Source organism: Musa acuminata, chromosome BXJ1-7 (assembly GCF_036884655.1).
Source record: "Musa acuminata AAA Group cultivar baxijiao chromosome BXJ1-7, Cavendish_Baxijiao_AAA, whole genome shotgun sequence".
In the NCBI taxonomy this organism is placed as follows: domain Eukaryota; kingdom Viridiplantae; phylum Streptophyta; class Magnoliopsida; order Zingiberales; family Musaceae; genus Musa; species Musa acuminata.
The window spans coordinates 9660001-9683289 of NC_088333.1; the positions used below are offsets into that span (position 1 = coordinate 9660001).

The 23289-nt window shown below is 37.8% G+C and overlaps 2 protein-coding genes across 6 annotated transcripts in view; one reads left to right on the forward strand and one right to left on the reverse strand.

Moving 5' to 3' along the window:
* The first annotated feature begins 2679 nt into the window (after window positions 1-2679).
* LOC135583374 (zinc finger protein CONSTANS-LIKE 6-like) lies at window positions 2680-4242 on the forward strand. 3 transcript variants are annotated; one of them, XM_065191799.1, is made up of 2 exons: window positions 2680-3738; window positions 3810-3948. In XM_065191799.1, the coding sequence occupies exons 1-2, from the start codon at window positions 2743-2745 to the stop codon at window positions 3879-3881; spliced, it is 1068 nt and encodes a 355-aa protein (XP_065047871.1). In that variant the 5' UTR covers window positions 2680-2742; the 3' UTR covers window positions 3882-3948. The 3 variants fall into 3 exon arrangements, with proteins under 3 accessions (XP_065047871.1, XP_065047870.1, XP_065047872.1); XM_065191798.1 differs by having other exon boundaries at window positions 2681-3738; window positions 3824-4242; XM_065191800.1 differs by having other exon boundaries at window positions 2681-3738; window positions 3837-3974.
* Window positions 4243-4849: 607 nt separating this feature from the next.
* LOC135678704 (mediator of RNA polymerase II transcription subunit 13-like) overlaps window positions 4850-23289 on the reverse strand; it is a 35071-nt gene continuing 16631 nt past the window's right edge. The window contains exons 14-23 of one of the 3 annotated variants that reach the window (XM_065191795.1): window positions 23016-23285; window positions 17773-19110; window positions 14714-14954; window positions 14508-14643; window positions 14320-14407; window positions 14135-14213; window positions 11612-11907; window positions 9341-10427; window positions 8875-9246; window positions 4850-6183 (exon numbers count right to left, since the gene is read on the reverse strand). In XM_065191795.1, coding sequence (XP_065047867.1) covers window positions 5555-6183; window positions 8875-9246; window positions 9341-10427; window positions 11612-11907; window positions 14135-14213; window positions 14320-14407; window positions 14508-14643; window positions 14714-14954; window positions 17773-19110; window positions 23016-23285 — 4536 coding nt within the window. In that variant the 3' untranslated portion in view covers window positions 4850-5554. Of the gene's footprint in view, window positions 6184-8874; window positions 9247-9340; window positions 10428-11607; window positions 11908-14134; window positions 14214-14319; window positions 14408-14507; window positions 14644-14690; window positions 14955-17772; window positions 19111-23015; window positions 23286-23289 lie in introns of all 3 variants that reach the window. The other 2 variants (XM_065191796.1, XM_065191797.1) reach the window with 2 other exon arrangements.

A 23289-nucleotide genomic window follows, 5' to 3' on the forward strand; every position in this document is an offset into this window, starting at 1 on the left:
CACCTCCCACAGCAACCAGGGTCCGAATGGGTTGATATATTCGGCCCAATTTGGGTTTTTCAGGGGTCCAATTGCCCCAAGATTAAGCTAATGGGATCACCTCCCATTTTTAACTTAATCATTAGTGCTAACTACGATAAATCCTAAGACAATTTCTACAGCTTGCTCCGGTACGTCAATCGCTTCTTTCGGCGAACTTCCGTCGATCGTCCGATGAACCCTCGGTGATGCTCATGCGGACTTCCGGCAAACTCCTGGACTTGCGACGATCCACTTGGCGAGTTCCGACGAGCTTCTTTGGCAAGCTTATGGACTTCTCGGATTTGTTCCCGCAGAACCTCCGACGACTGTCCGAACTTCCGTCGAGCTCTCGAACTCCCAACGTGATCATTGTCATGACTCCGGCGCAACTCCTGCTGCATGTCTTACTTTCATTGTAGTTAATCCTGCACACTTATCTTAACACATAGATTAGACAACAAATGACAATTGACTTCATCATCAAAATCCGAGATTCAACAAATGTTATATCTAATTAAATAAGATATATTATAGATATGATTGAATTCTGATTACAATTATCAATCAATAAAAAAGAAGTCAAATTATGATAGAATTTCTTAAAAGATGATCTTGATAGGATTAAGTCTCCTAATTACTTATCATAGATCCTTTGCTCTTTAAAAATATAGGACCTTCTAAAGATTAAATAAAGAAATGTGGATACAAGATATTACTAAGAGATTACAAAATTTCTCGTATCTCTCTTTATTCACGTGAACCCGTCATTCAGAGATTATAGATTTTTTTTATATATATCGATATATCGGTATTGTTATGGCTTTCGAATTTAACGACGGTGCACCTATAAATCAGATAGACTTTTTGAGTAGCATAAAAGGTATGCATTGTATATTTGATTTAGTATTATTTTATTTTAATTTTTGATATTAAATTTTTCATAAAGTATAATCATGACTTTTATACATATATATTTTTTAAGATAATGTGAAAACTGAAGCTATATTCTTAACCGGCATTCTCCTTTGTCAAGAGGACCTCATCTTATGTTTTGGTTCATTTGGATTGCCAATGATTATAATGACATTTGTTTTACTTAATTAAGTTTTTTTATTATTTTGGAATGAATATATATATATATATATATATATATATATATATATATATATATATATATATATATATATATATATATATATATATATATATATATATTCTTTTGGTTTGTAGTTATCATTTGACTTTGCTACTTAAGTTCTGTAATTGACATTATTATCTTTAAATGAATGTAACTAGAATACTATATGTAAAAAATCTTCATTATGATGACTTTCTAAGACTAATCTTTGTTGAGCCAATCTTGACGAATGATGCAATTATCTTCCATATGATCAACCTCCAATAGTTATCTTCATAAATCTTTGATGGGTTGGCTTAGAATGTGTTGACTTAAATAACCTATAATGCACAAATTTTTTTTATGACATGTGAAATAGGTACTACTAGAGTGTCAAGAATTGGATCTTCTCTAATTATCAAGTTAGAAGCACAAACTTTTGAGAAAGAGTATCCAATTACCTTTAAGCCCATAGGAGATAAAAATTCCTTTGTATAAGCTTGATGATGGAGACAAATAATTTATTTGATATGATTATTTCAAAATAAACAAAAATATTTGGTAAGGTCCTGCAAGATTGTGACAACTATATCCATGAAAGCTAATATATCAAGCTTCAAATGTTTATAACACTAATGTCGAGCCAAAGATTGTTTATACTCATTCTGGCATGAAATCATGTTACTTGTTCGTTATTCAACTAAAAAGATTCTATCAGTATTTTGGACTAAAATGATGTGGATGCCTAAGAATTCAATTATATATATATGTAGGACATAGGAAGATTCCAAGGCTTAAAGATTGTGAAGATATTGACTAATTTTGGAAGACTTCAAGTCAAAGATAGCTAACTAATCCCCTTCATTGGTTATAGATGTTCATTAACTAATCGTTACAGAAGTCTTTTATGCTTTGGGTTATTAGTTTATAAAAATCTTAAATCATAATATATTATCAGATATTTTGCTTTTGTTTTATCCTATGCAAAGATTTCGCAAATGGGTAAAACCGTGCGAATCCATTAAGGATGTGGAAAGACTAATAATAATAGCTTTTCATTAAATACGATACCGAGAACGACCGGTGAGTACAGTTTCCAGCGCCCTGCGTCCATCATACCCACTCGGCGGGCCCCAACGAAATCTCAGCCCGTGTACCTCCAGCCAATAGGAATCCAGAGAAGCGGATGCCTTCCATTCCATTAGCCAATCACCTTCGAGATAAGGCCCCGCTAGTGTGCCCCAAAAGCTCATTCCTATCCCCTCTTCCCATCCGGCAAAAGCGTGAAAGACCTGCCACTCATCACTGGTTGACCCAAAAAGCGTGCGCGATTGTAGCAATAAACTACATCTGTTCAACAGACCCAACGACCTACCAAACAGCAACTTTGAATATAATGTCTCGGGCCCCACGAAAACGATCCATCATTGGCTTGGTATATTCTGGAAGATGCGTGCCGATGCAGGGTTTTATATAGGTGCGGTAAGGATCAATCAGATATTTCCTGATACCTACTATAAAGGTCTCTGAGATATTTCCCAGCTTAGATATTTCTTATCGGCAACTCTCCCACTCTTGATCTCTTCCAGTTTAGCGCCGCAGCGATGGATGACTCCGAGAAGCAGCAGCGACCTTCACCGGATGCGGTGGGCGGCAAGGCGGCTCGCGCATGTTACGGTTGCCTCCGCCACCGGGCGCGGTGGTATTGCACCGCTCATCACGCTTTCCTTTGCCAGATCTGCGACTCCTCCGTGCATTCCGCCAACTCCCTCGTGCGCCGACACCAGCGTGTCCGACTCACTACGACGAGTCTGGTTGGTGAGCCGGGCGAGTCGTCCCCGAGTTGGCTCGAGGGATTCGAGCGCAAGGCACGCACCTCTCGGCCTCAGCACCGCACCAATATGATGGCTGCCGGAGATTTGCCGGAGCAGCTCGTTGATGCGTCAGTGGATGAGGATGATGATGGAGAGCAGGAAGAAGAACTTTCATACTGCGTCCCGATCCGCAATCCTCTCTTTGCCAGTTTCTGCTCCCCACCACCGGCTCTCGACAATTCGAACGCTACTTCTTCCGGTGACGACGCCGCCGCCAAGACTTCGGTGGAGTTGTCGGATAACACTCCGGCCTCCCCTTCTACAATCAACAAGATGGACGGGTTCCTTGCGATGGATTTGGAGATTTCCGAGTTCGCGGCGAGAATAAAAAGCCTCCTTGGTGGCGACCTCGTCGGCGGTGATGACACGTTTTGCATGGCAAATCTCGAGCTGGCGGAGCCAGTGGCTGAGAACACTGGCTTTAGCATAGAGGACGATGCCAGGCACGTGAAGATGGAGCAGCCTGATCGTGACGAGGATGAAAGCCAGGGTGAATTGGAGCTGAATTTGGAATGTAGTTTTCCATTCACCAGAGGAGAAGAAGAATCCGAAGAAGACGAAGTGGCAGGTACGGCAGTGAAGGTGGAGCAAGGAGCGGAGAAGAAAGCCAAGCTAAGGCTTGACTATGAGTCAATTATCATGGCATGGTCGAGCCAAGGCTCTTCCCCATGGACTGACGGCGAGCGGCCTCAAATTAATGTAGACAATTGCTGGCCTGATTACATGGTAAGTTCTTGAGCACTGAACTAAACATTGTTCTTATATACACTATGATTAATTCTTCAGTAAGTTGGAAGGTTAATTTATGCAGGATATGTGGACAGGAAGACGAATGGAGACAGAGCGGGCATGTCACGGAGGCGAGATAGGGGTTTACCTCGGGGATGGAAAGAGGGAGGCGAGGGTGACGAGGTACCGGGAGAAGCGGAGGACGAGGTTGTTCTCGAAGAAAATACGGTACGAGGTGAGGAAGCTGAACGCCGAGAAGCGGCCGAGGATGAAGGGCCGCTTTGTGAAGCGAACGCCTGCATTGGCCTGTGGCCACGGCTAAGTGCTCGACTCTGCACACGGCCTTTTCTTCTTCTTCTTCTTCTTCTTCTTCTTCTTTTGTACTATTTCTCATCATTTTGTGTTTTTCTAGAAAGAAAAGTAGAATATAGGCTTCATAGGTGTTGATTTGTAGCTTATGATGGGAACAATCCTCAATTATGCAGCCTTAATTATGAACTATGATTGTCCAAAATGCGCTACAATGGATCATGCGAAATGTACTCAACGCTTCGTTTGTATGCATCTGGGAAACAATTCTGCGATGAACAATCTCACGTTGATTAAATGAAAATTGTTCATTTACCGTAACCAAATGGTCCAGAAATAATGTAGAAAATCCATTGATGGTACAATAACAGTCTCTTGCAAAATCGTCAAAATAAGAACAGAATTAGACATAAATTAGCCCGCTATAATTCAAGTGTTCATGATCAATAATTGTCAAAAGCATATATTCGATGGTAAGCAGGAGAGCAATTTTAAGGAGCTTAGATCTCACTAAGTTACAACAAAAAACGTATCAATAGTCGGAAATGACATATTTAAGATCATTGTTTGGTACTGGTGGGACACGCGAGAAGTTACATTTGTTTCCATTCTGGCAGATGATAAAAAGAGTCCTAATGCAAACAGACAAAAATGGGTTGCAAAGAGTATGTCCCTATTCGCAGCTTAAAGACGGAAGCAGTATCACCTTAACACCAACCAGCATGAACTTGAAATTGTAGAATAAGAGCTGCATTGCATCACGCATTAAGCCCTAACACGAAAGATGCCCGTTTCAAGATGAGTTCTGCAATCAGTCCATGTTGACACGGCCATTTACAGCATTCCGATGTTTATGCATATGATAATCAAATTATATGTATCATTTGTTACATCTGCCAAAAGAAATGTTAGTCCCACCATTAGCTTCAGTAGCTGTCAACTTCAATCTAAAAAACCCTCACTCCCTGGTGTCTTCTGCCTTGCCTATCGAAAACAGCTTTAAGGCCTAAATAGCCACATGGATCACGTCTGCCCTCCCCTCTTTTAAGCTCGGAGTAACTCGGGTACAATAGTGTTTTCTTGTTCATTTCGTAAACAGGGCTTGTTACAATTTGGCATCCAGCCACCTTGTTGTACGTGGCTGCAGTTATAAAAGACCAACAAAAAAGCAAGCACGAACATTTGGTCTACCGATAATGCAGCTTCATTGCAATCCGATCAACTTGAACAGCTTTGACGGAATCAACTAGACCCTTGAACCAAAGATTACAACAGAGGCATGAAAAAGCGAGAACATTGTCTGGTAAAAATACTTACTACCTAAGGATGGCCATTGAACATGGTTAATATACATTACATAGATTTCCGATTGACTAGTTACTGCTTTCAACCACTTTACATCTGCATTAAAACTTGCAAATTTGTGCAATCAAGAGGTATGCCATCTTGTGACATCTTGGTGTGGAACTGCTATCGGAAGTAGGAACCACAATGCCATCTAAACTTACAGCACGTTTTCTGGCAGCCTAATGAGTTCTTTATCAGCATAATGGAGGAGCCTTCTTAGTCTGAGAAGCATGTCACAGTGTACAGGCAATGCTGTGCGCCTCTCAAGGTAAACTGGACTAACTGTCATCCAAGAAAGAGAGTGAAGCTCAGCTGCTATAGACTCCAAAACTATATGAGTCTCCAGTTCATAATCTTTATTAACCGACTCCGGGTTCACATTTCTAACTTGCTTAACAGCATTACTGCTACCAGCCCCCCGGATCATTCTCTCCTGGATGTTGCTGTTGTTGCCTCCATAGTGATCAATGAGGCTCACAGAAAGAACAGAGGGCCAATCTTCTCTTGTTGGCTCTCCCAAATCTTGTCCCATGGGTGGAACTGTTTTAGACACAATGTACCCTGTGGCCAAAGGAATTGCAGAACCTTTACTATGCAAGAGATGGGCAAGAGGTGGAGATTCTGATGTGAGGCATGTAGGTAGATGCAAAGGTAGCGGAGGCAGGCAGCGCATATTAGGTGATGGAATCAGGAGATACGAGGCTTGCATCAACCCCAATGACTTGAGTGGACTGAATCCTTCTACATAGCTGGTGACACTTGAGCTGCTACTACTTTGAGTCCCACCTGTACAAACAACTAATGTGTGACCAGCAGTTTGCAGCAAGCTTCAAGCTTAACGATACACAAGCAGACATAATCAAAGTTCTTGATAGATAAAGAACAGTTTATTTCTATCAATAAAACAACTATGAAAATTGTATATGGGATACAAGATAGCACAAAATCCTAATCCAAGGACACACTCATATATACATTGACCAATAGTATGTTGATAAAACATTTGTACCTATAGCTTAATGAAAAAAATTGACTTCAAAGCCTAAAACTTTATCACTGTCTGATACATAAAAACCTCATGGCATTGCAGATGCCAACATGAAGGATTTGAATGTTGTTGCAGTTCCCAAGAAAAAAAATCTCACTTCAAAATTCATATCTATATGTAAGATTTGCAATATATGCTGCAAATGTTCTTGGCAAGTCTGTCATTGGCATAACAAGCTAGCATCTAGTCAAGCACAGAAACTATTTAATATCTTAGTCACAAAAGAGAGCACATCTCAAGATCATTGGTTAGAGATCGTATGATGATACTTAAAATTGATATGTAACTGTATAAGATTAAGCTTGCATGGAATAAAATATCAACCTGAGCTTCCAAATAAACTCTTTGATGGTTCAAAATGTTTCAATATTTGCTTTTGTCTATTCTCCCAGCTATACCCTCATTATTAATGGATGATGCCAACAAACCAAGGAGATCTTTGACAATTGAAATAGTTATATTGTTTCCCAAGACTAGTCCTCCATTCTCATATGTGACTTCCAACCTGGTATTACGTGTAAGACTTTCCACATTATGATGTTGATGATATTTAACATTTTACTGAGAAAAATTAATGTGTCACAAGTCAAAGATCAATAGAAGCAAAATATGCACCCGCTTGGGGCAATCCCAGACTTAAAAAGAGGAAACCTCATTTCAAGTTCAATAGTCAGTAACCAACCAAGATGCTAACGCAAGGACAGATAAGTGTGTTACTCAAAGTTGCACCCCATCTGTTCCTCAAGACTAGTTGCCAATTGAATTATCTTTCAACAAGAGCCATAGAGATATCAATCTTATGTTTACGTTTGAACAGGACTGTGTCATACAGTTTAGGATGCCAATATGACTCAGGCATGTAGCATGAAATTTGGCCAATACTGCAGTTTAGGATGCCAATATGACTAGTTGCCAATTGGTAAACTTTATCATGAAAGAACTATCAGGTACAAATGATTGATATGGAACTTACCTGTTAATACCTATAGAATAAAAAAATATATAAGACTAGCTCTTCTATTTCAGCATCTATATACTGCTGCAGTATGCAATTCTGGACAAGAACAGTGTTGTCAATTGGGACAAGATATCAGATCATGCTTCCGGAGTAACCCTATAACTTGTGAAAAAGCTTCCTGTGGCTCCTGTGTTAAGTAATTACTGTTGAAACTCTTGGCTTCCAGGAAACATAAGCTTTTATCCCCCAAGGAGTCTATCCCCTAAAAAATTTGGATTCAAAGGCTTTGTTGCATCTGTTTTTTATTAGTGCCTAAGCCTTAATGTCGAGTTCCATTTTGGTAATTAAAGCAACTTTAAACCCCCAAGGTTTCATGTTAGCCAGATAATGGTGGCTGAATTATGTTTGAAATGAATAGGGCGCGGGCCTGTTACCTTTGCAATATACCTCAAGCGAGGGAGGAGCCTCGGCAGGATGAGCAATCCTCATGCCACCCACAAAGGGAAGTGCAGGGTCGAGAGCTAGAACTTCAAATGTTGAACCCCCAATCTCGATACCAGTTTGGCTTACACGATCGGCAATTATTAGAACCCTCACCATCCTGCTCAAGGCTAACTGCCCTAACCGAAGACCACCAACACAATATCACTGAGCGCAAAAGTCCACTAGCAAGACAAGAGGCTGCCAAGCCTGATCCCAATGCCTCCATCATTAACATCTCTCTTTCCCATTTCCTGCTTGGCATCTTTGTCTCTCAATGATGCTTCATTCAGGAGAGTTGGAAATGCTTAATCCCGGTTGGCCATTTTCTCTGTTTTTCAGGGCCAATAATTGACCCAGAGAGGATAGTGTGGCCACTTCGAGATATTTGCAAGTCAAGCAGACTGAATGAAGGTTTGCATAGTTTTGATACCTAAGCTGATGAGTGAAGGAATTAAAGAACTAACCAATAATAGAAATAGGTCAACAGTTCACATCTTTACTTATTAATGACTTCAAGATAGACTTATTCAGAAACTCCAAAATGTTGCTCCCTTAGTTTAGGCACAAAGAACATAAGGCCAAATCTCTGCAGATTTCTCCCACTTCAGACTCCTACAAAGGAATCTATGAACTTAAATAGCAATCCCAATAATGGAGTGATGTTCCAGGTTACATGAAATATACACCTACCCAGAAAAGCCCCAGCTAAGACAGGAATTTACACTAAGAATCAGCAGCTATTATCAAAATGATATAAGTTAAAGAACTACCCAAATACCTTCTATACAATTTTGTGTTTTAAGTTTTAACATTCATGCTTTATTATTTAAGACAGTTACAGCAAAGATGCATTTTCACTGCAGAACAAAATTCTCTTGATAAATAACATCAACTACAAATGCAACACAAAAGAAAACATAGAACACATTTCTACCAATGCAATTAGATTGCATATATCTTTAACAACGTGCAGTTATGCATATCTTACCAGATGAAGACATATCTGCCTGAAGGATTAGATGTAATGAGTGGTCAATAGAAACGCCAACTAAGCTGATGCTCTGAACTAATTGCAGGGAACTCCTTGAGCTATCCACACCTGTTTGCCCTACCAGGATCTGTTTTTTCGAATTAGGTTGTCCCATACCACTTTTTGTAAAGCTAGACTTAGAATGCGGGCTGTACAAAGAAGGGCTAGGTGAGGAAGGTAGGTTTCTTTCTTGAATCATGACCAAATCATGCTGCTGCAGAGATGACCCATTGTTGCTTGATGTAACACCATCAGGTGTAGACCGTCGAAGTTGCAGAGGCCACTTCTTGATGTCATTACCACCAAACGAGTAAATAGCATTCTGCCACTCTGTTCATAAGAAACTTATTGGTGGCTGAAAAAATAATGTTGCGAATTTTGTTAAGAATCAGTAAAGTAACGTAAGTGTTAATTATTTGAATACCTTGACACTCAAGCTCAAAGAAGCATCCAAAACGTGTAATTATCATATCCCTTGGCCTAACAAGACCAGCATCAGAACAAGAAGATGATATCTGACAACCTTGTTGCAGAATTTGAACAAAAATTGTCTGGAGAACCTTTGTGTCCTGGCGACTACTAATACCACCGAATGGAAAGATGCAGCTGTCAAGAAGCTCTCCTCGAGAGTCTGTCCATATGCAGACGAGCCAGCGCCAATCCTCGGTCCACCCATAAGTGCAATGAAGGCTAGGTGCTTTAATGTCATGTTCTGAACCATCAACAACAGAGGCTGTTCCAATCTCTGCAGCCCCTCCTGAAGTTGAACTTTGCATGTAAATCCCACCAGTATCATCAACAAATTTCAAACTTGAGGACTCTAAAACTGAACTGCCAAACACAATAGGGGAACTTCCATGCTCCAGAGAGCCAGGTTCAGCCAAAATAAAAAGTGGCTCAAACATGAACCTAGCATCATCTAGACCACACAAATCTGCAGATCTATTCTGCTCACAACTTAATCCTCCAATCCTTGATGTTTGCCATGAACTATCCCATGGGCCGGGCCTCAAGGCAGCATCAATCTCACCCTCTCTTGAAAGAGATGGACCAGACATTCGAGGAACAAGGCAATCCTTTGAAAGTCCTGGTATCGAAGAAGTCATATGCATCAGACCAGATTGAGATCTCCCTGAGAAAGAAGAATTTTGAAACATATCACTGCTTGAAACAGCCCGTGGGATTCTTCGAGCCTTGTTGTATACAGTGAAAGCTATATCCTTCAGAATTGCAAGTTCACTGCTTGGCCTATAAATTCTCAGTAAAGTTTCCACAGTAATAATCTGCAAAACAAGTTTCGGAACACTAAACCCTGAGAGCATTAGGACATTTGATGCTGATGCTTCATCTACAGCAGCAGTACAGTTCAAGGCCTTAGCAACCTGAGAGTATAACAAAGATCGTCTCTCCTTATCTTGCGAGAGAACAACTGACCCAAGAGCAGAAGAGCATTCAACCAATGTTTGCAGAATTGCCTTGGGCTCAGGAAAAGGACAAACAACGTACACTACCTACATAGATAAGAAAGGCATTTGAGCTGTAATCAACTGTGAATTCCATTGACATATAAGTCGTATACAACCATCACAAAAAAAAAGAACATGAATGATTGAAGATGAAAATTCTCTGTGGTTATATTTCAAAGCACATAAAGTTTAACATCAGATCAACAATGACTGGATCCAATTATGTCAGATTTTAAAGTTAATTTTACTAGATGTGTGTAAGCAATTTGCCAAATATCCTCCTTTTTCTAGAGGCAAATATCAAATATCACCTTGACTAATCTGTATAAATACTGCGAAAGCATATCACACAAGGCTTATCCACAATAAAGGCATGGGTTTTTTTTTTCTTGTGCTCATGAATACATTTCATACATGGTGCAGAAAATGAAAGAGAATGAAGAACCTCACTGACAGAGGAAATTAAAATAGTGCTATAAAATACTGAAAGCTTAAGCTATGAAATGCTAGATGAAAACTCTCTGAACTAGTATGAGGCCGATTTTACCTATGCGTCGGGCTATTTTGGGTGTGACCTTGCAAGAGTGAGTTCATCTTTAAATACTAATATTCCATTCTCTAGGTCAGTTCTGTTCACTCAGTGATTGCAACCAAAACTGACAATATATGCCTTTTTTCCTCTGCATATGTATCTATTTACACCATTTTATCTTTCTCTTGGTCAGTTCATTTCACTCCTTGCTTTCAACCAATACTAATAATTTCCCCTTGCATTTATTAAAAACCAATAATATACTTTATCTCGTCTGTATTTTTACAAATTACTGAGGAATCAAACGAGGGAAAACTCTTCAGGTATCAAAATGCTTGGCTACTACATTGATTAGCATGCAAAATTTGAAGGTCCAGATGATACATGATACAAGTCAAATATTTCTTCAAAAACAAAAAAATTTTGGCACTAGATCAAAAAGCACTAAGAGGCAGGAATTTGGCTATTGCTACTTAATATGGCAATATGCATCACTGACAGATTCCTAAGAGGTAAGAACTGAACCCCATGTGTTATCAGGTCTAAATGACCCAAACCCAAACCTAAATTCACTATCATCACAAAAACGCAACCCTATGCTTCAAATCGGGTCCTATATTTCAGCCACTAGAGTGAAATTTAAAATTTAAATTTAAATATGTAAAATTTAAAAAAGTAGAAGACTAGAAATACATACAGTGCAAGGCCCACTGCTGCATTCTTTTTGATTTACTGAGAAACTCGAAGCAAGCTTTAGATCTTTGATAACCTTTGTAAGCGACCTGATGAAACTCTTTGGCCTCCAACTCTTTGAAAGAGATAAAAAGAAATCCCTGATTGAGCTGACAATGTTCACATGATTTCTAGATACCTTCACTTGTTGGGGGCAATCAACAAGAACAAGCCCAGAAGACATACAAGCCCCAGTGGGCTGTTCCATTTGTCCTCCACTATAATGAGGTGTATGTGACCCTAATTTACATATCTCGTAAACTGTGAGAGAAAAGGAGGCCAAAAAAGTCCAGTTAGGAAGTCACTATGTCAAAATGTCAACTCTGATAAAGATCATAAGACATCACAGATAAATATTAAATCACACTAATAATGAAAAGAGAGTAAAATCTCTGTACGAAGAATAATCTCTCAAAGGTAACACAAGCAAAGAAATCTACAAAAGCTAGGATCAAATTAAGAAAGGAGGATATTACAGAACAAAGATATATGAGTAACAAACATTAAAAACATGTAACAAAGTGCCCACATAAAATTGTAATTGTTTGTACTATAAAGTGACTAATTACTTAATAACATGATCACTTAATACTCTGAAAAACAGTATAGCATATGCTTTTTTGTCCCAAAATATTGCTGATATATTGTCATTTAAAGGTAAAAATTATGTTTGAGAAAATTACTTAGCTTCAAAATATATTTAGCTACTACAGTGGCTTCTACTTTAACACCACTATCAACTTTGAGGGGCAAACATCAACATACTTCTCTGAGTGTAGGAATAATGGCTTGTCATACCGTGACAAAGCACCATATTAAATAGCACCTACACTGACCAAACTATGCCCACTTCACTGGATATATCTAATATGGTCATAAGTAAGGTTCTACATTTCAGGTACCAAACCCATGGGGGGTCCATGGCCAGATTGGCATGGGTCCAGGAAGTGTTGGTGTACTAATGCACAGTATGTCAGCACACACTGCAGAACAGTGAACAGCTGATTTCAGCTAGCCAAAACCCTAAAGAGCCCCATTTTAGGGTTGTCTTCCATAATTTCTTGATAAATATAAACAAGATTCACAAAGTTAAAAGTGTTTTCAGTCTAAAAAACAATAAATACTGCATTGAAACATATATCAGAAAACAATCACAGGTTGTATCTAAAGCAAGGTTCGCAATTTCCACCAGTGATTGGCTCACAATGGCCCAAGCTCTGTATAAGTGTACCGCAATGTCGCGGACAAATCTATACAAAGGGTGTTTGATGTAATATTTGTGTATGTTCATATCTTTCGGTTTTGTACATGCTCTGCACGACATGTAGAGGGCTTGCAGTAGACTTAACAACCCTATTTTTGTTGGCTTTCATGGCCGTCTTAGTCCTACCAATGCAGGTTGTGTGCAGTCGTAGCATAGAGGCAAGATTGCTCAAAAAAGATTATCTAGGCAACTATTTTGGGAGTTTTCTAGCTCCGTAGAGTGTTACAAACTGTCAGCCAACAAAGCACATTGGAGCTACACAAGTAGCACATAGCTGGATAGGCCTTTGGAGTAGTGTTTAGGGCTAATTTGATATCTTATTCCATAGCAGTATCATTTGAGCACTTGTGAGGATTTTTTATCATGACGAATCATTTTAAACCCTTTGTCATGTGATCGTTCAAAGCTTGCGAAGTCTATATTTGTAATTTGCATTGCCTATCGAGTATTTACTGAAATATTTGACTATGGGATCTCGAGCTAAACGCTTCCTCTAACCTGTCTTCTCTTTTGCGTGTCCTTAAGAGACCATATGAGGTTTCAAGAAGACTAACCCTTTGCAGACGAACACACAAAGGTTCCACACGACTTAGGTAAAACCAGCAAAATTCGTGACAACACGGTATTTTATGTGTAACAAGCAGTACATGTGTACCAATCGATAAAAATCAGATTTCAGTCTCTTCAACCCATCCGATCGGTCATTGGACATTTTTGAGTGTTTAAATACACCTTCATCCTTCGCTCTTCAAGATATTATAAGCCCCAGGAATAGTCAAATGAAAATAGGTTTTAAGGCTTAATTCAAAATTCTTGACAAAAGCAAAGGATCTGTAAACCTTCGTGTTGTAATTAGGAATTTAGGATATTATATAGATACTGAGAAAATGCAGGATATTGCTAAAATAACCACCATGAACTTCAAATTTTCAGAGATTCAAAAACCTGAAGTTGTAGTAGTATTACCAAAAAGTTATATTCAATCAGGATTACCCCTGTTATGAATTCATTACCAAAACTTGCACATGCTAGAAGCAGTTCAGTCTAAACTAGAGGCAACTAATATTGGCTTAGTTGTCGAATCCTAATCATGTTTGATCTCACATCAATAAAAATTATGCTTCACAATAACAGAAAAAGAAAGGGTCTCATCAAATCAAATTATGCATTTAACATGACTAATGAACCAAATCAATATATACTGAAAGTAGACCAGAAACTTACCAGTCCCTAACTGCTGAAAAAAATCCACAGCTGCAGAAGTCAGAAGTTCAATATCTGGACATAGAGCATAGTAAGTGACCTGCAATAGTCATCACCCATCAACATTAGCATAATACAAAGTGCTTTAGAACGCCCACCAGAGAAGAAGACAAATGTGTATATATGATAACTAGCAACAGACTTACCGGCTTTGGTGAAGCATATGGTTCTAAAGGAGCCTTCTCCCATAGACGCAGTGAATTAACTGATGTTTTCAGCCAATCATCCTGGTACCTGAAAAACAGAAAGTTATGTTTCCTTAGATGGATATTTAACCAGTATGCTCAAGATAAAATCACTTTGGAATACATAGAGAACAGACAAAAAAGCATACCCAACAAGTATGGCAGGCAGAGGAAGCACCATAATTGTCGGCCTGAACCGTGAAAAGCCCTTTTGCTGCTCTGCTTCCAAGTTGCATGTCTCTTGATTTAATCGCTGTTGTGATGATTCATCAATTCTTGCTCTATCTATTGTCATGGATTTTAAGTCAGTTGACATGTTAAGGAAAAGTTACCTTGTAGGGGTAGCCAGATGTACCTCTTGTGCTAGATGAACCACCAGTTGATTGGGGCGGGCTTATTGGTTCACCAACCAGAGAAAATGCACCAGATGAATCTCTAGGCTCATTCCCATCTCCCGGGGTTCCCGAATCAACAAAATGGCTGCAACCTCTGCACCAATCAATTACAGATAATGGACCATCCAAATTTCCGAATGCAGATTTCAAAGCTACTTTTATATCTGACTGCAACAAACTCATGACTGATGATGCTTGAACCTGTAAACAGTTCAAAAAAGATATATTAACGACTGCATACTATAACATGTCAATCTTCATATTAGAAAAGTTGATTAAACAATTCAAATAGTTCATTGAGTCATCAATCAAACTCAATGAACATCATGAAACTTCACTAAGATCCTCCAACAATTCCACCCTGAACCAAGTCCAACCGATCTTTGTCTGAGTTGACATCTTAATTCACCATTGAAACATTACATCATGTGGTGTCGACACAAGTATCACAGGAACTTTCAAAACTGAGCAATATAGCTCAGAAGGAAACAAGTGACCTTCACCTTGATCAATTTTTAGTTGCGATAAGGGCATTTGCATTTATCAATCGTTAGGACCAAAAGAATTAAGGTGCTGGTTATTCATGTTACAACATAGTTTCACCAAAATATCAAATGGTCAAAAACAAATGGAACAGTTGTTTACAGACGATCATGCATCAATAAAATACCAGGGAATGCGCCCTACAGAGACAACATGGGATATCATGGTGGCATTTACTGCAAAATGGCTGGAATGCTAAGTGATGACACCACTTCAATACGTAATTACTCATCACCAAGTGTTGATGTAAACAAAGTGAAAAAGATTTTGTGATTTTCTTCTTTAACAATAGTCCTTACGCAATATAATCAAGTTTCCAATTAGAGCTCTTTTAAACTTCAATTATCAATCATGAACTCATTTAATTTTCATAATGGTAGAAGATCTCAAAGGAAATTATATATACTCAGCCTACAAAATGAACCACAAGATGTGGAACATGTTAATTCATCTGCCGGTACATAGTGATTTAATAAGAGAATCCAAGGACTTCACCTATTGAATGAAGAATGCATTTAATTTTGGTCCACCAAATATTAACCTTTGTACTTCAAAATTTTGATATAAGCAAAAGAATGAACAAAAGCAAATGCAATTCTGCATTCTAGAGCCCTTAACTAAAGATTCATAGAGACTACAATCTATTCTTTTAAGTTTCTTAATTGACTATTTTTAAATTACAAATTCTTCGCCTTTTTCTATATAGGGCAAGCATCATGAGAGTAGATGCAATGCTTTGGATATAGTTACTATCTTTTTTTTATTTATCTGCAAACTAACACCATCTTTCAAAAAGAGAGCTCCTTTCAGTCAGCAATTAGACAAAACAATAAACAGGTTGGCAATCATTCTCGATAATCCTTTAGCATTTTCCGTAGTTCAAGTTACATAATCTTTCTGCACCATTTTTGCAAAAAGGTAAATAGTAGCCCCTCTTTCCAATTTAGTTTCGCCATAATCAACATATTTCAAATTTTGAGTAAATTCTCTACCATCTTTGGGTAGCTTCCATAATTCAAATCTCAAAATGTTTTTCTGTACCTATATTGCAAAATATTTAACCACAACCCCTCCTTTCACATTAGTTTCACCATAAACAAAATATGCCAAATTTTGACTTCCATGGATAAGCAAATATGATCCTTAACATATGTCCTTGATCATGATATTTAAATGGTTATATGTCAACAACATACAACAGAAATTGATACAGTTGGAACTGGCACACATTTAGGCAACAATTTAAATATCAAAATACAGGTTTGGTAATCTATCAGATTGAAATGATACCAGTATATGAAACAATATACTGACCCTTTGAATAAGATAATCAAACGTGAAAATGAACTAAAACCTTGGATTTAGAATAGCTTAGGTTCATTCTTTGAATCAACTTAGTTGTTTCCTGTTCTGTCTACATATCAGTTCTCTATTTTTCCACTTAATTGAGAATGATTTTTGTCTTCTATTTAAACATCACAACTGACAAAATTTAATAATCTTGGTTAGTTCCAGTCTAGAAAGTAGAACCACATTAGCTATGTTCATATTAGAAAGATTTTAAATTGGCTGATTAATCCAATAATACATCAAATGAGTGGGCATTCAACATTTGTAGGTAGTCTGATAACCTGAGATTCAAAATTCATGCTTTTCCTGGGGCCAGTGTGCCTTAACACTCTGCTGGGCATCTCTCTCACCCATCTTCTCTCTCTCTTCTATATTTTTCTCTCTTCTGCTTATCACTCCCCCTTATGTACCTTTCTGTTAAACACAGTGTAATAGCATCCATTTTACTGTAGTCCATACTTCATAGTTTCCTACATAGCAGCAGCAAATACTTTGCTGCATAGTCACTGCTGAGCTATTCCTTTGAGTAATTAACCACCGTGGATTCAACCTATTTGGAATTCAACAATTTGAGATAAGCATGAGGCCCTTATTTTCCTCTTTAAAAGTTAAACTTGGACATATTTAATGTAGTTTATTAAACAGCCATATGCAGCACCACTCTCCGCATCTTGCTAACAAAATTTGAAAAAGAAATTTTATGTTATTTGTTGTTTATCAGTTTTTCAGCAAAAAACTATACTTGAATCTTATCCCTACATGGAGTCATTAGCACCATCTTCAGGACCTTTGCTGCTTATCTAAGATACAGAGCTCTGAAACAGTATTATGACATATGAGATAAACATTAGAATAAACTTAGACAAATGATATAGGGGTATACTGAGATTGGCTTATGTCTTGAGCAAAAGAATCAATAAATGGATCAGAATGTCACGCAGAAAACGGCAACTTTGGTTCTTAGAATTGATATAAATTCACAAGAAAAGATATTGGTGCCCTACGGAAAGGGAAAACAAATTGTGTTCATCTGGATTATCTTTACCTATATGAGTAACTAAATGCAAAATAATAAAGCAGCAAAAAAGACTCTGAGCACACAAGCAGAGGTTAAGTGGAAGCTCACATCAGCAGAAAGCGGATCAATTAGGTCGACACCAGCAATATCCAAGGAATGACATGTGGAAATAAGTCCACCACACCCTGCATGAATCATTGACGGACCACATGCAAATTCGCGCCTCCTCTGTTCTTGTATACCAAGCCAATAATATGCACCATAACCATCATTGGTATCAAGGGAGAAGTCAACAAAGGAAGTAGATTGCTGTACTAAGAAGGCTATGGCATCAAGAAGATCCTGAAGTGGTTGCCTTTGTCCATGGAAGTTTATGCCTTCATCACTCAAATTATTGAGTGGCATCGAAGGCAAATTCTCACAAACACGTGTAGGTTTTGTGGCCTTAGGTGCTCCTACTGAACGCCATACACCCACTGGTGTGGTAAATGTACCATCTTGCATTCCACCATCAATATCACCAGCTAATCTGACTGGTATACTATCCTTCTTCCTTAACTCATGCTTGACTGTCATTATATCTGATTTAACACTTGAGTCACTTTGGACCAAATCTGACATGGCATTTCTCAACCCCATAGAGACTTTATTCCTAAGAGATAATAGCGTATGCCTTACCTTACACATGGCAGTTTGGTACATCATGCACTCGATATCTGTTGCAAGCACAGTCTTAACAGGCATCAAGAAACCAGCAGATTCCAACATGTGCTCACTTTTCTTTTGGAATGTCAAGGCAGCATTCATTGATTTCACGCCACATATAGAAGACAATCCTTCCCCATTGTTTGAAGTCACATCACTATTAACTGATCTATTGTTTTTCTTTTCTATTCCACAAGCTACATGTGTATATAATTTAGAAGATTTGACAGAAGAAATTCCTTCGTGGCCCAGTTCACACAATGTGAGTTTTGTTGGTTTGTCAGACTTTTCTTCTGATGACTCGATACAAGGGGGTGGCATGGCATTATACATATAAGCACTAGAACTAGAACTGGAGCTCTCAACCATTTTAGATCGAGGAACATATGGGCTTCTAAAAATAGTTGTAGAAAACTCACTATTAGGGGTCTCCACAGGAGCATATTCTGGAGCAAACGTCATCATAGCTTCTGCTTTTGTCAGATAATCAAACTTACCAGTTGAGTGACCTGACTCAGCATGAGATGACAACCTGGTATCCTTTGGAATATCTGATTTTGTTTCTGTTGTCTCCTCTGTATGGATCACCGTCTGGTGGTTAAAGCCTTCTAGAGATGCAAGACCAGCATGACAAATATTCTGCTCAGATACTTCCATGACCCCATTACATGGACTGCTAGTGACATCTCCAAATTCAGCAGCCGGAAATATAAGGGCTTGAGACTCGGCAGTACCTGGCGGCTATCAGAAGAAGTTCGAGTAAGTTATATACTATCAAGATCATTGTTACAATCAACCAAAAAAAACTACTCTAGTCAAGCTAACTTTAATTTTAAAGTACAGAGAGAAGAGAGAGCATTGCTACAGGTTTAAAAAAATTGAGAAATCATGCCTAGTTAATATCTTTGGTTGGAAAATAAATAGAAAATTAGAAAATTTTGTCAATGGGCTTAATAAATTATAATAAAAACACCCAGTTCTTATCTTTGGTTGGGGAAAAAATTGAGTTCAAAATCACACAACAAGAAGATAAAATTGATCTATTAAAACTGCTGCTTCTAAATCAGGCCCAGGCCAAAGAAAATACAAAAAGTGTCACAAGCAATGTTATCAAAGGTGCACTTTAGCGACACATATGGACAAGGTTCACCAAAGCTTACATTTTAAACCTTGCCTCAGCTAAAGGTTCACAGGCTTCGCTGAGTCAATCCTCAAGCAAATGCCTAGTGAACCTATTAAAAATCCTTAAAGTACAAACAGACAAGCCCCTAAATTGTTAACATGTATATCCTCGCTGATTCCATCACCTAGAGCATTACAAATGCATATTTTGAAGTTACAAAATTGAAAGATATACAATTGGTAAAGAGAGGTCATTTGAAAAAAAGAAAGAAACTGACTAACTAATATTTAAAAAGAAGAAATGATGTACTGGCAATCACGAAAGTGCATTCCATCTATTGCCTATGCAGCGGTGTATGCAACCAATTACAAATTCACACATAAATATTCAACATGACAAGCTCCAAAATTTTAAATATGGAATCAGCTGTACATAATACATGCCAAATGATAAGCTTTATGATTTATGAAAAGCCATTATACTTGTACAAAACTTATCTATATGACCATAGAAAAGGATAGAAGTCTTGCAAAATTGATAAAGTGCCCTACCCAATTTCCTGCTACTATTTGAGACTTCCTTTTGACCAGACAATCTTGTGCAAGTTTGGTTATAAAGAAGTCTTGAGTACAGATTTCTGTTAACTCCATTTAAGTGATCACTTCTGTCATCTCCCTCTTCTTTCGAAGCCAAATGTTTCAAGTGGCTCACTGCCAACCACAAAGTTCAATTTGTAAGAGGTGCCGCCCAAAAGGAGATAGATCTAGTATGAGTCTTCCCTGTTTGTGAGGCTCAAATTGAATCTGTTGATCATATTCTCCTGTGTTGTTTCTTGGCTCCCTAGTTTGGGACCCCTAATTAGAGCTTTTATACTTGCACCTCTACATGCTTTTATTTCTCTAATATAGAGGCCTAATGGAAGAGATGTTTCTCTCTAAGATGGAGATGGTTTGATCCAGTGTTCCAAAAAATCACCTATAATGCTCCGTGTGTACAGTCATAGGGTCACTCCGCAAATTGTCAGATATGTGAAATATACATAAATATTTGATTCACATAAGCCTGAAATGTCATTATATATTTAGCTTACATTTCTTCCTCATTACTATTGTTTCAACCATTACTATTATCTTGTATATTGTCCATTGATAATATGGCATAGATCACTTTGATCCTTGATCATTCCTTATAACTTCATTCAAATTAGTTCTCAAGTCAGTACAACTGTCATCCAAAAAACTCTTCTGATCTGATCTTGATAGATATATTTATTTATTGGTAATTTAGACTTGACTGTATATTTTGCTTATATTTAATTGAATATTCTCTTAAATAATTTAATTAAACTACACATGCAGCAGCATATGGCTTATCATGCCACGTTTTATGTAGTACCTCGCCCACTGCACACAGCATCTGCTTTTTAGAACCTCAGTACAATCCTTCATTAGTAGAGAAATTGACAAGAGAGAAACAATACAAAGTTTCAAGGAGTTTATCTGTAAACCATAAAATTTCCTGATACACAACCTCACCTAGTTTACAGGGTTTCAAGTGTGGTAACTAGTGACTGATTCCCTTTCATGTTGCATGTACCATACAGACATGATTGATTCTCTTTCAAGTTGTAATTATTGAATGTTCTTGTGATGCAACATCTCGAAGTCTGTATTAGACTGAATCACAATGCATGCAGATGGCATTGCATTACTCTAGCATAAAGTCCAGTGCAAGAAATCCAATGGTTAAGCTGGAACGAAAATAAGAATGTCAACATCAGATCATGCTGCTATATGGGGTTTTCTAATCGAGTCTTAGAATCTTGGGTGCCGTTTCAGTTCAATGTACATATAATCCAAGAATCACCCAAAAATTGATCATGCTTAGATCCATGTCTTTAATTCATTCACTAATTCATATGACAGTTTTAATACATTAATTTTCATATTTCAACAAAATTAATTAATCATTTTTACAAAGTGCTCCATAATTTGAGCTGATAAATAAAAGCCACATTTTGATTTCAGATATTAGTACATAATAACATATCTAAAATGCATTCTATTTTCCTCATTCAAATGAATTTTTTTCTGAAAATATTTGTGCAAGTGTGCATTTTTTTTTCATTTATATTACTTAACAGCTAGCTACCACTCTTATAGCAGATCGTCCAGTTCTTCTAGTCACTCGCTCCAACCAAGGATTAATTATTTTCACATTCTTAACGTCACATGCAGCTACTCACTTATAACTATTACTAAATAGAAGGCATCTACTGTATTAGTGTCTTAGAAAATATCCCCACAAATCCAAGATAAATCACTTTTTTTTTTTACCAAACCAAGCCAATGCTATAGTAAATGATCGATGCAATCAACAGGTGGAAAAGTGTTTTTACCAAACCAAGCCACAGCATTGTCTTAACTTTGAGTTTGATGCACTGTTTTTTAATTCTGCAGGCCTCACTACAGCACTCAATGGTCCATCCTGTGACCAACACCTACAAGAGCATTTAGGCACTATCCAACTCCTTATTTAATTTGGTCACTTAACCCCAAAAGACAGGGGAGCAAACTCTTCCAGAGTGCACAAAATGATAACTGAAAAAAAAAAGATCAAGTTCTGTGGCTTGCTCCTTGAGGCAACCAAGATGGAGGTCCATCTTCCAAGAAAGTGAGAAGAAGAGAAAGGAAACTGCGTTAACATCAGGCAAGCATGAGACAGTCATTACCAAAACGAACCAGAGGAAAGCAATACTTCCTTTTGCCCCTTCTTTTCCTTTCCTCAACCCCCTTCCAAAATATAAGGGAAAATAAAGAAGAAAGAAAACAATCTTCTAAGGTCCAATACTCCAATTATACCTAGGCAGTCAAAGCTACTAAAACAATCTGACCTTTTCCTTTTTATTTGAACATCTTGCTATCAGGTCTGAATAACCAGTGTATTCTCCTAATCAAATAGAAAGTATATATATAAGTTATAACATTTACATTTTTTTTAATATTTTATTCATTTGATGAAATGCATGGACAACTTTTGTAGTCACTTCTTTTTTTTTTTCTTTACAAACTCCATGACAATGGGAAGCATCTCAGCTGATCATTTGTGGCCAACAATTTTTTAGAACATTAACAATGCAACGTAAAGTTCAAAAAGAGGATCAATAAAGTTGCTATTTGTCTAAACATACTTATCATAAGCATTTATGTTTTACGAACAAATTAGATTCACACGAGAAAAGGAATTGCATACATAAGAATCAGCAGTATGTCTGGTGGAAAAAATGTCTCCTAAGAAACTAGCCACCAGTGAGAACAATAAAAATTAGCCAATAATCAGTAACAAATTATGAGTTTGTGACTCTAGTATCTGAAGTTGCTGACTAAAAGCAAACAGGACAAAGATGTAGCACAATGACAAATGGATATAAAAGAAACATAATTTAGCAGCTCAGATGTAGGTAGTTACCAATTGTGTCCCCCATAAAGGAAAGAATTAAAAAAAGGAAATTATAAGATCATACCTCACCAAAAGCCAAAATATCATCCTCAAAAAAGTCACCAAAACCTCCAAATTCAGAAAGAAGAGTTTGGATATCCATGCCAATGCCTCTGTCATCACCATCCCAATCCCAGTGAGATCCAACCTGAGCATTTTGTGCCCCAGCAGCACCTGAGTTGTCTACTTCAGCAATGCTATAGTCAGACATGAAAGTATCCTGGATTGTCGCACTCAAAACTGTGCCGGTTTGAACACATGTATCAGTTGCACCTGTGCGGGGACGTTTAGAAACCTAC